Here is a 16,534-nt window from a genome sequence, read left to right on the forward strand (position 1 = left end):
AGTAAGGATAAAACTGGAAATCATATGGTTACTGGACAGAATAGGACTGGTTACTTGTTTGAAGGCAAGTATAAACCTAAGAGTTATAAAAAAAAAAAAATCAGGACTTTCATGCAATTGGCCAAGTAAAGTATGAAAAATCCAGGATAAAATAGTTTCCTCACTTATTTCAAGTTTACTAATCCTGACTGTTACAAATATTAATGTAGGTCAAGAATATTTCCAAACAGCAGCATGATTTTAGTTGCCAGTGTCCCTTCAGCAGGGACCAATACCACTGCTGTTGTTTCTCATAGACTGTCAGACCCAAATCCCACAAATTAATCTGCACAGGTAGATCCCTGCGCCTCTGGGAATCCGCATTAAGGCAAAGAGGGAAAACTAACTCACAGGATCAGATTCTTAACTTGAAGCTGGACCACTGTAACTCATTATGACACTAATCATAAATATCTCACCAACACCCTCTGCTCCCCATCTGTTTGTTTTATCTTATTATAGTTTTATATCTCAATCCATGGGACTGGCTGCAGTAGTCGAATTAAACACCTGCATGTGCCCGTGTTTCTGCAGGGCCAGGTCCTCAGACACACGCTGAGTTTTCCCTGTGCTTGTGCCCATGCCTTGTTTGCTCCCTGAATGGGACAACAAAATAGAATGACATAATTATAACATCAATTTCTTCATTTATACAAACACCGATATTGACGTTTTCAAATAATCCTTTTCTTTAAGCCAAAGGATAAGCTCCCATCAACTTCTGAGGTGCAGCAACTGGTATGAAGTAACCTGCATATCAAAAATTACCTGGAAAAGTGTGACACTGGGCTTTAAAATTATTCTGAAGAAGCACTTGCTTCTTTATCGTACTGTCACAAAACAAAAAGTAAATTTCTAAGGATCATGGAATATCCTGAGCTGGAAGGAACCCACGAGGATCTTCAAAGTCCAACTCCTGGCTCTGCACAGGACCACCCAAAGAATCACAAATAATATTCATTGCAGACTACTAAATCAAATCCACTGGCACCAACCAACCCTGAACTGAGGAATACTGAATCCAAGCCAGTCACCATCAGGCCCAGTGCAGGAGGTTGGATGGACCTTTCCTCTGACCCAGGATGGCCATTCGTGCATTCTTACAGAGAGCCCACAGGAAGAAGCCCACAGTATTTCAAGGATAACTCCACTAGAATTAATCCTAGAATCCTACTTTTAATTAAACTAAAAAACACACATTAAGGTATAAGTGTTTTTGTGGGTGTTAGTTTCAGGTTTGGTTTTATTTTGCAACTTCTATCTTCTTTTGAAGAAGTGGGGTTAAGAACTAAACCAAAGTGCAGTCACGCATTTATTACATATTTAAATACTCTGATTAACAAATTTGTCAAACAGGTAGATGAGGGAATGTGGGAAATATATGTGCCACAAAGCAAAAAAAGGCACAGACATAATATTAAACCTATTAAACGTGCTATTTTCCAGAATTATCAGCACCAACCATGCTTATTTTCACTACTTATAGCACAAATGAAGAATAGCCATTAAAAAAAAAACCACAGAACTAAATAAACTGCTTGAGAATTCAATGTTGAAGACTTCTGAAAGGGTATTTCCCCTTCCTCACCAGACAGACATTAATTCTGATTTTGGCCCCTGGATTTGTACTGAAATTTGGTGATAGCTGGAATTTAGGGGAAGTATTCAAGATACTGGCACTCTTTAAAGAGTAGTATGCTGGATCATAATTTTCTTTCTCAAATCAGAGGTTAAATCTGCCAGCAGAAATTCAGCTCCAGCTGGGATATGCAGGATCTCAAAACAGTAGGGTCTTGCCTAACACCAGACTGGCAGCATCTTTCCCCTTGAGAGGCTGCAGCTCATGGGACCTTTTGATTTCAAAACCCAGCAGAAGCCAGGAGCTGGGAGCTATCCATCCACAACTGCTATGAGAGGGGGTCCCACCTCCTCACTTGCTGTAGGACAATTAAAATACCCCTGTGGGCTGCAGTTGGCACCACTGTCACAGGTTACAGATCCACACGTCAAGGAAAGATGCTTAAAACCAGTTTCTTTCTGCTCGAAAGTCCATTTACCCTTTCCAAAATTACCTCTCATTAGTGTCAACTGCTGAGGATTCACAAACTAAAACACTCACACACAGCCTGAGTGCCTTGACAACTCAAATCATGGTACAAGTTAACATCAGCATTTAAAACTTTCAAAAGTATTGCAAACAATTACCATGCCCTCAACTCACAGACAAAATATTCTGTAAAGCTTAAATACATATATTTCCGGCACAAAACATTTCTCAGTGCTGGCAAAACTTCCCTGCAATTTTTTACAATAGAATACTTTGAGTTCAGAAGCTGGTTGTAGGGTAAAATCGTTTTATTTATTAAAACCCATATGTGGTCTTACCTTTTAGCAGAGGCAGGGGAGTTAACTCGATAGGCTTGCCCTGAGACCTAAACTGGGAGGAGCTTTGTGACCTCTTCTGTCTGGCTTTTCTGACGGACTTCCGAGAAAATCCGTCTACTTTATCCACTGATGGAGGAGTAGTTGGTGCTGAGGACATATCCCTACTGAAGGAAAACAAAGGTTACAAATATATTCCAAATGAGTGAAATGGGTAAAGATTAGCCTAAACTTCCCAAATATCTTCTTTTTGCACCACTCTCCTGTTGATAACTTACCCACATAAACTGTTAAGAGATTTAGCCCACCGATAAATTTACACGTTGCATGGAATAAACTTAATGGAGCTTAATCATTAATGTAATAATTCCTCTTGCTCACTTTTTTATCTGTGTCTCCCATTTGCCAAAAATCCTGCAACGGGAAAAATTCAGACCTAATGCTGACATCATTATGTCAACAGAATTCATACACCTGTAGACCTGACACAGGATTGTTGCTTTAAACTATGTATTCTTTGGGATGAAGTAATTTCAACTCACTCTGCAAGGGACCATGTATACTAAAGAATGGGTACACAAAAAGGTACAAATGTTTTTTTTTGCATTCAAGTCACCAATATGCATGACCAAAAAAAAAAATAGGACAGCAGAAAAATTCCATTTGCTTACCATACCTGCATACCAGATTTTATAGAAATGTAAGAAGGTATAGCAGAAAGTATTGTTATACTTCACAATTTCGTTAGCAATGACAAATTCTACATAATGCTTCCTTATTCTCCATTTTAGAAATACTCAGTTATTTTCCTGGGAGTCTCTTTACACACAGTTATTCCACGTTCTGGCATTTCTGTAGGACCAGCAGTCTGGTAGCTGTAACTGTTCTAAGGGCACAAGCCAGACAAGGTTTGCAGGGAGAGGCAGAGAGCCAAAAAAGGCTTCTGCAAGCAAAAGTTTGTTTGTTTCCCAACTTCAGCTGGTGTAAGCAATAAGCACTGCATCTTCCTATAAAACCTGCCTTGGTAGTACTCCTGTAGCTGATTCCATACTACTGGGAAACATTTAAACAGTGAATTAATGCATTCACCTATTGTATTTACCAGTCTTGTCCTGCGTGTTATAAAGGCTCATCAGATCTTGATGAAATATGTGAGCAACACTCAACAGAAACGAGACAGGAGGAATTCAGGCCTACATGTTTCAAGCAGCTCTGTGCACAGTTAACTTCACCAGCGTGTGCAGCTCCCCTGAAATCAGCAGCCCCATCTGCATTAATGACACGATCATTAGCGAGAGCAGCTCCGTTGATTTCAACCAGGCCACACACTCGTGCAAAGTTAAGCATCGGCGTAAGCATTTGCAGGATCAGGGTCTTAGAACATGTCCTTGGAAAGCATTACTCATCCTCAATGTCTGTTGACTTCAATTACCAAAGTGACTCCTTTGCTACAAGAAGTTGATTCCACGACACAGAGAACACTTTCGAGTACTTATTTTTATTAAAATATTTGATTACTCATAGGCTTCATAAATTACTAAATCCCCTGAAACAGACATCATTTAGGTTTGTCTTTTGTAAGAAAAGCTTTCGAAAGCATGATTTGTTGCAACAGTGTAAACAAGCTCCGAAAGATAAGAACTGTTTAATGCAAAATCACATATAGGTGCACTAAATCTATCAAAAATGGGAGTATAAACTCCATAGCTTCTTCGAGGAAGCATGTGCAGCACTCAGAAGGTGAACTGTGCAGCTGGCATTACAACAATGAAAAAAAATCTCATTCCATCTTTTTGATTTCTCCTGAGGTATTCTCTCACTACCAGCTTAGGCTTTCTAAATATAATATACTATTAGCAACATGAACCCGTACCTTAAACTGGTCTTGTTTATCATCTGGGCGGAAAAAAAAAATGCCACCATCACCAGGGCATTCAGGCCCCAGCCAAGATTAATAAATAAAAAAGTCAGATAAACTGAAATAGAATGGCCTGTACTTTAGTAACCCACTTCCAAGATTTCAACAGTCCGCCAAAAAACATACAAACACGAAGTTACCTGTTACATAAACCAAATTCTGGAAATATCAGCAAAAAATATATTCCCTAAACCTGAATCGGTTTGGCCCTATTTCATCTCATCAGAAAGCTTCCCCTCCTCATCACGTGCATCATTAAAGTGTAACCATCCCTGCAGAAATGTTTGCACGCTCCCTCCAAATTAAATTGCAAAAAAAGAAAAAAAAAAAAAAGAAATAATAATGGACAGGGACTAAAGTAGATCACTTAAACTGCAGGATCATTGTGTCAGCAAGGAGCTTTACTGACACTTCCCCGCTGTAAATTTAGTAACAGTTTCCCTAACCTGCTTTATAAATTATTAAAATCTAATTCTAATTCAACAAGACTCCATCCAGCCTAACAACCTTACAGTAAACACTGATCTTTCTTTTCGTCTCCCCAAATGAACATTCGCTGCCCTGCATACACTATCACAGGGAAATACTCTGTTTCCACCAAGAGTCGGGGGGGGAAGGAGGGAGGAGGGGGGGAATAAAGCCCGAGATTATTTATTGTGTGCGAGGGGGAAAAGCTGCAAACCCGGCCACCCGCTCCCCGCTTCCTCCGCTTTATTCCCCGAGTATTTTGGTAAATACGAAGCCACGCTCATCAGATCCCTCAGCCCCGGGGAGGGGGGGGATGGTGGAAGACGCGAAAATACCGACGGATATCGGCGGGGAAAAGGGAGCAGAGGCGCAATTATCCGCTCCCGGCTGTCATTTTCAGACGGGATCTCCGCAGCTGGAACATGTCCTCCCGCAGCCCTCCTCCCGCACCGCCGGGCCGGCCATGGAGTTACCTTGACGCTCCTGGGTAGAGAAGCCGGAGACGGAGGGAGGCGGCGGCGGCCTTGGCGGAGCGCGGCCGATGCCTGGCGGCGGCGGCGGCGGCCCGAGTGCGGTTCTCGCCGGGCTCGGTCGCTGCCGCGGCGGCGCAGGAGCCCTGTAGGCCTCGGCCTCGGCGGCGGCGGGGCCTCCCCGGCGCAGGGCGGCGTCGGCGGCGGGTTCAGGCGCGGGCGGCTCCGCTCAGTCCCGTGCACTCCCCGCTGCCTGCGGTGCCGCTGCCTCTTCACATTCCCGGAGAAGGGCCCTGCGAGGCGGGGTGGTGTGGGGGGGGGAGCCGCCGAGCACAGCCGAGCCGAGCCGAGCCGAGGGGGAGCGGCGGGCGCGGAGAGGGGGGGGCAGTGCCGGGCAGGGCGGGGAGCGCGGGTTCCGCCGGCGGCGCTGGCGCGGGGGGAGAAGAGCGAGTGGAGGGTCCCGGTGGGCGTCTGGGTCGCGGTCCTATTGTGGCTCTCAGCAGGCTCCGGCCATGGCACTCGCTCGCACACACTCGCTCGCTCACAACCGAGCGCGCTGCTGCCACCGCCCCCCGCCCGCGGACCGCCCCCGACCGCCCACCGGAGCCGCCGCCGGGACGCGCCGCCTCAGTGGCGCCCGGAGCCGCCTTGGCCGCCGGGACCGCCGGGAAAGGGCCGCCCCCTCCCCCGGCAGCGGCGCGGCCCCGCCGCTCCCGCAGCCCCGCGGATCCGCCGCATCCGGCGGGTCCCTCGCATCCTTCGCCCGGGGGAGCGGCGGGGCCCCCTCGGCTGAGCGGTAAAACCCGGCGCTGCTGAGGGAAAACCCCGCTAAGGCTGAGGTAAAGCCCCCCGTCGGAGCCCCTCGCAGGGCGCAGAGCCGCTTCCCGGGGAGGGCAGGGGGCGAGGGGCCGCGCCGGGTCCGGCCGGAGGGACCCGCTGCGGGCACGGCCGCAATTCCCTCTTTGTCCGCAGTGGGAAGCAGCGGCTGCACCCTCCCTCTCCTCTCTGCACCCTTGGGTTTCTTAGCCCAGTGTGTGATCGCTGTCTGCACCACCCTTTTTTATTTTTTTTTCCCCGCCTTAAGTGTATTTTTATATACTCGGAACCAGGGACCAGCACAACGGCTGCTTATAGATAGTATGGTTAAATGTCATAAATTTTTATTTTAACTTATCTACCTGATGGCTTTGGTGTTTGGTGGTTTTGTTTTGGGTCCTGATTGGTTTGTTTGTTTGTTTTCCTCAAAATACAGCTATAGGGCAATGGAGCTGGTGAAGGGACTGGAGAACATGTCTTTGAGGAGCGGCTGAGGTTGTTAAGCTGGGGTTGTTAAGCCTGGAGAAAAGGAAGCTCAGGGGGAACCTTATTGCTCTGTACTACTCCTTGAAAGGAGGATGTAGCCAGGTGAGAGTTGACAGGTAACAAGTGACAGGACAAGAGGACACAGTCTTAAGCTGCACCAGGTGAGGTTTAGGTTGGACATTAGGAAGCATTTCTTCACAGAAGGGGTGATTAGACATTGGAATGGGCTGCCCAAGGCAGTGGTGGAGTCACCGTCCCTGGAGGTGTTTAAGGAAAGACTGGACCTGGCACTCGGGGCCATGGTCTGGTTAACACGGTGGTGTTGGGACATAGGTTAGACTCAGAGGATGATCTCAGAGGTTCTTTTCCAGCGTAATTGATTCTGTGATTCTGTAATGGTGTTAATATGGCTATTACGTTTGAAAATACTCTCCACTGTTTCTCCTATATTTCTGGCAGAAAAAAAGGTGACTTATATGAGCAGCAGCCTTCCTGCGTTGATATCACCAAATCCCTCTGCGGTACAGTCTTTTTTTTTTTTTTTAGGAAATGAGCTCAAGGGTAGTTTGAGAGCTGGTTGCTTTGGTGGATCAGTCACATCCCTCCTTTTAGTGCAGGTACAGAACCCTCTCAACATTACTAATCCTGCGAAGGATACCTAGTTGTTGTCCCACTCAGCTTCTTGACTCAGCTTTTGGCATAACGGAGGGCGTGGGACTGTGTCAGACTCGATTTAAAGTGATGTAAGCTGTTGTCAAACTACTTTCAAAATTGCTAATTTTCAGGCAGCTAAGTTCCCTGGTCCAGTTCACGTTGAGGAACCTGGAACACTAGTTAAAAGCTCATGGCTACTGAAGTATAACTAATGGATGTGAGCAGTTTTGCCTCTCGTCTCTCAAAATGCCTCTTCATATGTTAAGAAATAGGCCTCCCCTAAATTTTTTTACCTATAGACAAAGTGTTTTCAGTTCATTTCAATCATTCACTGTGTGACACAGTTTTAAACCTCTTAAGGTGCTTATTTCTTGGCTCTGTGTTGTCTCAAAATCATTCACATCTTTTTTTGAACTGTAGCACCCAAGACTGGACACTGCTACCATTGAGGCCTCAACATCTGCTGTCCTGCCTGTCACAGACCACATTCCTGTGTACATGTGCCAATACAAATACTTTGGAGTCAGTCTGATCTATCCACAGTCTTGCTGACCTGTCTTACCCCCGCATCCATTTCTGCTGACCTACCAAGCCAGTTATTTCTCCCTCAAGTAGACAGTAATGCTACTTGAGAAATTACTTCCTGCAGCAGCCCTAATGCTATGCCCTCATTTTTGTTGCTGGATAATCAAGCAGTCAAAACACATTTTGAAATAAAATTCCACATGATGTGAAGTCAGAAAACTGTAGAATTTGTCATCCTTTGTAAATTGACTGCATTTCTCGCAAGAACTGTATTTGAAAAACCAAAACTTAGATTGAACTGTGCCACGGTTACAGAAAGGTTGTGTAACTGAATTTAGAAGAGAGATTTGTACATATTTGTAAATATTTTAAACTTGAAATTCACTTAAACTAAAGCAGCTAAAATAATGTAACTGTAAGCAAGGATTGATAACAAAGAATGTAGGTCAAGGAGAGGGTGGTGTTATACCAATATAAGGTAATATATGATAGAAACAGTGTAGCTTCCCATCAGTGAGGGACAGAACCTGCAGACAAACACGTTTTGCTGTTATATGTACTTAATTCTGTTAGTTGTGTTTGTCAGTGACATACTTTCATTCTCAGTTTTGGTCACTGTCCTGTATGCTGCTTTTGATCTGAACAGTGCAATGAGCAGCTCAGAAAGTTATTGCCAGCATACTCTGCAGAAGGGAAGTTCTAGCACAGCCTGATGGCTACACTGGCACTTTACGTGCAGTTGAGCAAGTCATTTTACATGATTGTGCTTCAGTCTTCCCAGCATGAGAAGAAATCCATCTTTGTAAAACACTAAAAATCTAAAATTGAAGCCTGTGGTGTAGGTATCTATTAAAATAAGTGCCATAGAAGGGATAAAAACCAACACTGCTGTCCATGTCCTGTGCACACAGAGGTTTTTACTCCTCGTTCTGCCTTTGTATAGCAGCTATCGAATTAGTTCTTCAGTACAGCTGAACAAGCTGGTAAATAATGCATTCAGCTAGTTTATTTCTTAGATGGTCATCATGTGGTATGTTTGGTCCATTTCGCTTGTGTAAAGCATTTTTATGATGTGTTTTATATCAGGTGATGTTTGGATGGTAACAATTCAAGACAAATACAGGCTTTATCAGTGAATAAACAGAAATCTTACCTTTTCTGTTTCGCTCGGCCATCAGATTTTGCAGAGTAGGCTTCCCACTTATTTCCAGATCGCTTTCTTTTTCCTCCTTTAATCTGTGAAGTCCTCATCTGTGAGAAGATTTAAGAGCATGATATAAGATATGAATGTAAAACTGCTGGTATTTTGAAGGGGCACTTGTCCTTCTCCTGTTCTCTGTTTAGTCTGCATTTTGTAAAAATTGTTACTTTAAAAAAAATGGATAAGTGTATTCCAAGCAGAGATGAGGAAGAACTAAGTACTACAGGTGTTTTACATAGATGTGTATCTGTATATGTTTATATCTGTGTTTGTATAAATACCAATTTGCAAGAATAAAAATTGACTTTCATCAGATAAAGTTCACATGACCAACATCTCCCGTACAAGTGTGTGGGCATATATATGAAAATATAGGCACAGTCAGTACCTGCAGCCCTTCCTGGAGATATACAAGCAATAATAAGTTCTTTTGATCAGTGTTTCTCCACTGCTGTCAAAGGTACAAGACAAGCCTATCCTTTTTATAAGTGGCACTGCCTTACTCCCCTACAAAAGGGCTTTTTAAAAAGTGGCAGGAGAGGAATTTTCAGGTCTAGCTCCTTGCCAGTTCAGCACTGTGCTTTTTAGCACCCAGTCAGAACAGCAGTCAAGAGTCCTCCAAAACAGAGATTTTTGTACCAGTGACTCAGATTTGTGCCACTTCACGGTTTTTTTTTGTGTGGTTGAAGTTCCACTATAGACCATCTGTTATGGCCACCCAGGCAGGAGTACGGAGCTCTCATCCCCATTGGCATTCTGCTCTCTACATAGCAGCTTATCAAACGGGATTGCTACGGAGATACCCCCGTGGAAGTCCTGCTCCGTTGAGTGATAAACATAAATGGACCTAGCTGGAGCTTGTAAATGTCTCACATGGCACATCTGACATGTATTTGTCTACAGGAGGGGTCACATAATGCTCCATAAAGGATCTCCGATATGTCAAAAGGAGCATTATCGGGGGTACCATGGGATTAGTTCAGATATTCCCTGTTCCAATACTAGTAAGCAAGAAAAGACTTGCTCTCCCCAGAGAACTAATTATTCAGAAGACCAGAAAGAGAAAGCGTTATGGAGGAAGCAGCAGAGCTGTTTGAAGAGGCAAATCAGCATGTGAACAAGGCTTTTCCGATACATCTTTTAACAAAAATGAGCACAGTGGAACACCACATCAAAGTAACTGTCCTGCTCCATCAGCGTGATTGAAACGGCACAATCTGTGATTTTTTTTGTTTACTTTTGAATGAAATTCACACGTAACAAGAAAGCGTTTCTACTTAGCCTGTTTACCCTGCACTTGACTCCCGATTCATACGTTCTACATTTTGGGGAGGAGTGGCATGTCCGGCTTTTGGGCGACGTTCATAATCGCTGTACCAAGTTTCTGCCATAATAACCAAGTGCTTGTCCCTCCTTGCCTCCCGCTCCTCCTCGAATCAGCTCTGTGATAACACTGTCAGTGCCCTCAGGAACTGAATTCCTGGTTGGGGACGGAGGGGGGTGAGCGTTTTAGGGTCATAGACACAACTACCAGAATGGGAACTAATTCTTCCTCTCTGTTTATAGACACTGCGTCATTTGAAGTCTGTTTCTCTAGTCAACATGGCAAGATAAGTAGGAGCTTGCTCGCCTCGGCAGCTGGAGAGCTGCCTCCTCCCAGCACCACACTGCTCTCACTGATTCCCAATTCACGGTTTTGTTCCTACTTTGCTCCCCTCCCCCAGTGTCTTAACTTGCCTTCAGGCCCCAGGCACTCCTTTAAGCCAAGTTTTCTGAATTTTCTGTTCGGTTTCCTTTGCTGCCTGTTTACGTCCACCTTCCTTGGGCTTTGCAGTGCCCTCCTCGGCCAACCTGCCCTCCCCAACTGTCCCTGCCCTCCCCAACTGTCACTCCCCAGCTGTCACCCCCCAACTGCCTCGGAAGGTTCTAGTGCTCCCCCTTCTCTCCCGGGGCAGTGCCCACAGGGCTGCCTCTGGTGCCTGAAGCTGCCTGGAAACACAGCCACGTGTGTTACGTGGTCCCCCTGTGCCACTGGGGTGTTTCTGAGTCCCAGGTGAAACGAGCTCTGCTTCCGTTCCTTTGCTTTGTGATCAAGCCTCCTTCCAGTAGCTGAAGGGAGTCTGCAAGAAAGATGGGGAGCGACTTTTTACAAGAGAATGGAGTGACATGACAAGGGGGAATGGCTTCAAATTGAAAGAGGGTTTAGATTTTGTATTAGGAGGAAGTTCTTTGCTGTGAGGGCGGTGAGGCACTGGCACAGGTTGCCCAGAGAAGCTGTGGCTGCCCCATCCCTGGAAGTGTTCAAGGCCAGGTTGGATGGGGCTTGGAGCAACCTGGTCTAGTGGAAGGTGTCCCTGCAAGTTGGAATGAGATGATCTTTAAAGTCCCTTCCAACCCAAACCATTCTATGATTCTGTGATTCTAAGTCTCCTCAGTTATCTCTGCATTTAATGTGTTACAAGCCAGTATATACAGTGCTATAAAACCATCCTCTTCATGTGAGCACATTTTACTGAGGCCCAAGTTCCTATCTACAACATCACACCTTGAAAAGAGCTAATGAGTAAAAAATACCTGTGTGTGTTGAAGGTGCCCAGCAGTGCTTTAAGTGTGTGAACTGCAGCACTTCCCACATCTCCATTGAGGCACCTACCAGCTCCCTCCCAAGCTTGGCACATCTCTCATGGTTATAGCAGTTGATAAAACTCTTGGGATTTTCCCCAAGTTCAGAGTCCCTGAGGCTGGAGTAGGCTGAGACAGAGATATCTTGTTCCCTTTGTTATGAAAGAGAACAAGCAAGTATTCGTGTTGTATTTTTCAACCTGCTTTATCTCTGTCTCATGGTACAACTTTAACCTATTGGATACTTTTAAAGTTTTCAAATTATGGCAAGGGAAAGTCTTCTGTAGTCAGTAGCTAAGCTCAGCATTGTAGGGAATGCTTAACATCAGAGGGTGTCTAACAGCACTCAAACAAGTTTAAAATATAAGTTTTAATGGGTTCCAGATTTTGCAGTACAAATGAATGAATATGTGTGAATACTGCCAAAATGGGAAGGACAGGAAAAGAAAGGTTATAAGAGCGTTTTCTAAAGCCTTCCCAGATCTACTATCAGGGTTAAACAAATATGATAATTTTGCCACTGAGATAATTACATGAATAAGGGGTTGTAGTTCTGTCATGACCCTGTAAAAGAATTACAGATGCCCTATAAATGGCTAGTAAGAAAGAACTTCACATGAGAGAGGAACTGGAGTTGAAAACCAAAAGCTATAAATCTTAGAAAAAGACAGAAATTGATTAGATTTAGACAGAAAATAGCAAAGAAACACCTAAATAATCTCCTGACTAAGCAGACCACACAAAAATAGATGACTGGAACAGGAACAAAACTGGTTTTCTGTGCAAGTGCTGGAAGTGCTAGAAGTTGGAAAACTTGGTTGAAGAGATGAGGTTGTCTCAATTTAAAGGAGCACTGATAGAACTGATTTTTAGGAAATTCTGAGAAGGACTGACATTAAAGCTTCTCCAGCACCTCATGGCAGAAAGAGAAGAGGATGCCAAGGTTAGGACAGGAATAGCAAATAAAACAGGAAATGTCATCATACCATTGTACAAATCCATTGTGCATCCTTCCTTATCTTTAATGCTGGGTAATTTGGTATGGACTGTATTTAGAGAATACAGAGAAAGCCAAAAAATGAGATGGCTGGGTGCAATTCTTACAAAATAAGAGGATTAATACACTTGGGATCTTGAGGTCAGAAGAAAAAACTTCATGCTGAATTTGCTAGAGGTTTGTCAAGATCTTCGATGTCATGGAGATGGGCGAACGAGTGACTTATTTATCAAAACTGCTTTGTGTTGTTTGTTCTTGTGTTCTCTGGCAAGATGGAATATTACAACCTCTTACATCCTGTTATGAAGGCAAAAAGTGTGAACAGGATCAGTAAAAGAAAATTTTAAAAAACAGATGCTCAAGGGTATCAAGGAGATTAAATTGTCCTTGTACTTTAACATAATTGCAACATACATTACATATGCAATATATTAATGACTGTAGAAGCTTATTTACCACTAAATAAAAATGCACCACTATCAACTTTAAAAATCAGTTTTATAGAGAAGTCTAGACACCAGATTTAGGGTAAGATATCTCAGTAAATACAGAATAATTTGAGCCAATATAAAATGTGTGATATGATAATACTTGGCATATTATCATTATTGGATGGCTTCTTTGACATGCTGTCCAGCCCCCACACTTACAGAATTTTCAGCATTATCCAGTGTCAGGTAGGACCTGGAAGAATTTGTAGCAAGAATCAACAGCCAAGACTTCAGTGAGAGCTGATCAAAACCAGAACTGAGATTTTCATTTCTAAGAAGGCACAAGGAGAAGTTAAACCCACAATTTGCTAAGGCACCAAGCGGCGCCATAGGACGCTCCTGGAAAATTCATCTTAAGCTATATTTAGTACGTTCACAGAAATTGTGGCTCCCACTTGAGCCATTTCAGCTCAAATATAAATAAATAAATAAATATTTGAGAGAATTGTGTGCTTCTGAGTCTTGTTTAGTTCTAATATGTGTCTTTCTAGGTGAGCTCCTACCTCAGAGCAGATTCATCTCTAGCTGCTGTTCTATAGGTGTGCACCTGTACTTCACGTGTTAAAGTCCATCAAAAATACACTAGACAGTGAAATGCTAATATTGAAAGCTTTTAGTACACAAATGGCTAACAAGAGCCCTTCAGACAAACTCTTCCCTGCAAGTTTGTTTTAGAATAATTATAGTTTCTTGTAGTTACTGGCTTTTAATCATGGGCTCTTGAGATTTTTTTTTAGTTCCATTATCTTTGTAGAGTTTAGTTCTTGAAATTTTATCACGATCTCATCGCATGAGTGTGAGATACTCCAGGGCAGTGCTGTTCAATGCCTGCTTGAGTACAATTTTAAAATGTAATTTTTTTTCTTTTCTCTGATTTATACCTAGGTCAAATTCATATTATTGTCTTGAGTTCCTTCTTGAAAACTCACTGCAGCTTCATTCGAGATCTTAAAATATGATGTAAGTCACATCCTGGAAAATGTGAAAATAGATTTTCTTCATCTTCTACATAAAACATCCTTTCTGAGTTACTAAACTTTCTTCCAAAGTACACTGTTTTTGATCCAGAATTTCATTCTGTGACATTCAGACTGTTCTGATTGCACCAAATGTAATTCCACCCCCACTGAAACCCACCTCAGGCCTTTTCCCAGTGTGATCCAGCTATTTTTCTTTGGGATGTTACAGGAAGCTACACACCACCATTCTGATACACGACAGTGAATACGCTTCGAGGGGTTTTTTTTTCATAATTCCTGGTAGCATTGCAACTCAGCAAACTGTTTTGATACATCTGTGTAAGCAATTTAACTCTCCTCCTGCTCCCCACTGCAACTCAGTGCTCTGCTTTTAACAAATTGGCAGAATCCTAACAAATAGACACTCCAAAGCTGTCATACGGTGCCGTTGCCTATCGTCCCATTCAAATGGTTTCTTCAAGGAAATTGCCAGTAGTGTTAGTCCTGCTGGTTATCATCTGCAGGATATTTCAACCAGAATGCCATGTATGCAGAATTCTTGATTTTAGTTTAGTTTGCAAAAATATTTGCCGTCTGAAGTGTTGTCTGCTTATTCAAGCCATTAGACAGAAATACAAGTAAGGTTCTCTGCTTTCAACTGAGATTTACAAAAATCCTCATTACCTCCTGGGAAAAAAAGAAATGGCAAAAGACATTTGCAGGAAAAAAAAGTAGGGCATCTATTGCTGCTGCATGTTTAATTTTATTTGATTTACTATACTTAACTTTTTCCTTTGTTGGCAAAAACAACCTTAGCTGCTGCTAATGCTGTTGCCAGTGTCTCCATCTGCATCTTTGGTTACTTCTTGGATTTGTTCTCTTTCTGCATTTGCAGAATTCTGCTTGCATCCTCTGGACTCTTGTGGGAATTTTTCCCCTTTGTGGCCAACATTCACAGCAGCTTGAAGTTACTCTCATTGTGGATGACATTTTCCTGCAGTTGAAGACACCTGAGCCCAGTTCCCTCTCGAGCCTCTCTTACATGGCCTTGGTGATCACTGCCACTGATAAGGGAAATGCCTCTGTCTCATCTTCAGAAGTCTCAGATTCACGTTGTGCACACCCATGTTTCAGTTCTGTCATTAATCCCAAATCCCCTTTTGGAGCGTTTATCTGAATTAATCTCATCTTGTAATTTTGCCATGTAGCTTTATTTTGCAGCTGGACCCTTCCTTATCTTTCCTTTTGTAGATTCTTTCTCTTGGGAGTGGTTTCAGTAAAACACCTCAGAAAGCATTTAATTTAGTCTCCGAGTTGGTACTGTATTTGTTGGCATTTCTGTCTGGCCTGTTTTCTGCTGACCTTTACTTAAATGATTATGTATATGCATGTGTGCATGTGTATTTGTAATGCTTTCTGTCTTGTTCAAGTTTAATTTTACTCCCTGAAACAAGCTTTTCTCTTGAGCTCAACATCCCAGTTGTTTCGTTAGGATTGTGACAAGTCTGCTCATACAAGGCACATCCACGGCACATCTGAATGAAAGTAAACATCCTGTGTTCCTCAGCCTTCTGTAAACCCCAGCAGATGGCTGCTGCTTTGACAAACTGTGTGGAATAGGGTGGATCACATTTCCCATGCAACAGACTTATTTCTGGAAATCCAAACCCAGTATAATTCTTGAAGGTGGCAGCGTGGATCTAACCACAAAGTGGTTTAGCCCAAATCAGTCCTACGTGGTGACTCTTTGTAGCTCAGACCCCCTTGCTTTTTGGACTGGATGTACAGTGGGGGATACCTTAAATTGCTGATCCACACAAAGTTGCAGGAGGACTGGTAGCAGCTTTCACCTGCAGGTCCTTGTTCCTCAACCTCAAGGTCCTTTGTGTAATACCTCTCCTTGATAGAATCTGTGTATGTTTTTTTGTCCCCTGTGATTAAGTATCTTCTGGAGAGAGATGGTATTTCTTAGAATTGACTGGATTTTTCCTTAATGCTCAGAGACAGTCCCTGCTCAGGATACTGGCAGAATCTGCAGGAGGTGATGTGTATTTTCTACACCTCAGGTAACACTCAGGAGACGTGTGCTGCAGACATATGTCTTATCCTGGTTCCCTGCAGCAACAGTTCACTGGTGTGTCTGTGCTTAACCTGTGTCTGGAATCAAAGGCACTTCAATGTCCAGGTGGATTAGCAGCAATCACAGAATCGTAGAGTGGTTTGGGTTGGATAGCACCTTAAAGACCATCCAGTTCCAACCCTCTGCCGTGGGCAGGGACACCTTCCACTATCCCGGGTTGCTCAAAGCTCCCTCCAGCCTGGCCTTGAACACTTCCAGGGATGTGGCACCCACAGCTTCTCTGGGCAACCTGTTCCCAGCCTGAGACTTGACCCTGTGTGTGTGTATGTGTTCAGAAACCCATTTCCATCTCATTTGATTTCCTAAAAGGAAGCAACAAGGGAGTTATTTTGGCTGCAAGTCCAAGCAAATAGCCTCTATTAGGTC

At 43.6% G+C, this 16,534-nt stretch overlaps 1 protein-coding gene and 1 long non-coding RNA gene across 8 annotated transcripts in view; one reads left to right on the forward strand and one right to left on the reverse strand.

The window, feature by feature from the left end:
- PPP2R5E (protein phosphatase 2 regulatory subunit B'epsilon) overlaps window positions 1-10,835 on the reverse strand; it is a 79,958-nt gene extending 69,123 nt beyond the window's left edge. The window contains exons 1-3 of one of the 6 annotated variants that reach the window (XM_027638270.1): window positions 10,770-10,835; window positions 8,912-9,009; window positions 2,425-2,588 (exon numbers count right to left, since the gene is read on the reverse strand). In XM_027638270.1, the coding sequence (XP_027494071.1) occupies window positions 2,425-2,588; window positions 8,912-9,009 (262 nt within the window). In that variant the 5' untranslated portion in view covers window positions 10,770-10,835. Of the gene's footprint in view, window positions 1-2,424; window positions 2,589-5,280; window positions 5,847-8,911; window positions 9,010-10,696 lie in introns of those variants that run through there. The other 5 variants (XM_027638272.1, XM_027638271.1, XM_027638269.1 and 2 more) reach the window with 5 other exon arrangements.
- Window positions 5,977-16,314, forward strand: LOC113944778. Of its 2 annotated transcripts, XR_003526792.1 has the most exons (4): window positions 5,977-6,116; window positions 7,126-7,196; window positions 13,250-14,029; window positions 14,924-16,314. It is a non-coding gene; the product is annotated as an uncharacterized LOC113944778 (long non-coding RNA). The 2 variants fall into 2 exon arrangements; XR_003526793.1 differs by lacking the exons at window positions 5,977-6,116; window positions 7,126-7,196 and adding an exon at window positions 10,848-11,012.
- The last annotated feature ends 220 nt before the right edge of the window (window positions 16,315-16,534 follow it).

Source organism: Corapipo altera, unplaced genomic scaffold (genome assembly GCF_003945725.1).
Source record: "Corapipo altera isolate COAL_440 unplaced genomic scaffold, ASM394572v1 23, whole genome shotgun sequence".
In the NCBI taxonomy this organism is placed as follows: domain Eukaryota; kingdom Metazoa; phylum Chordata; class Aves; order Passeriformes; family Pipridae; genus Corapipo; species Corapipo altera.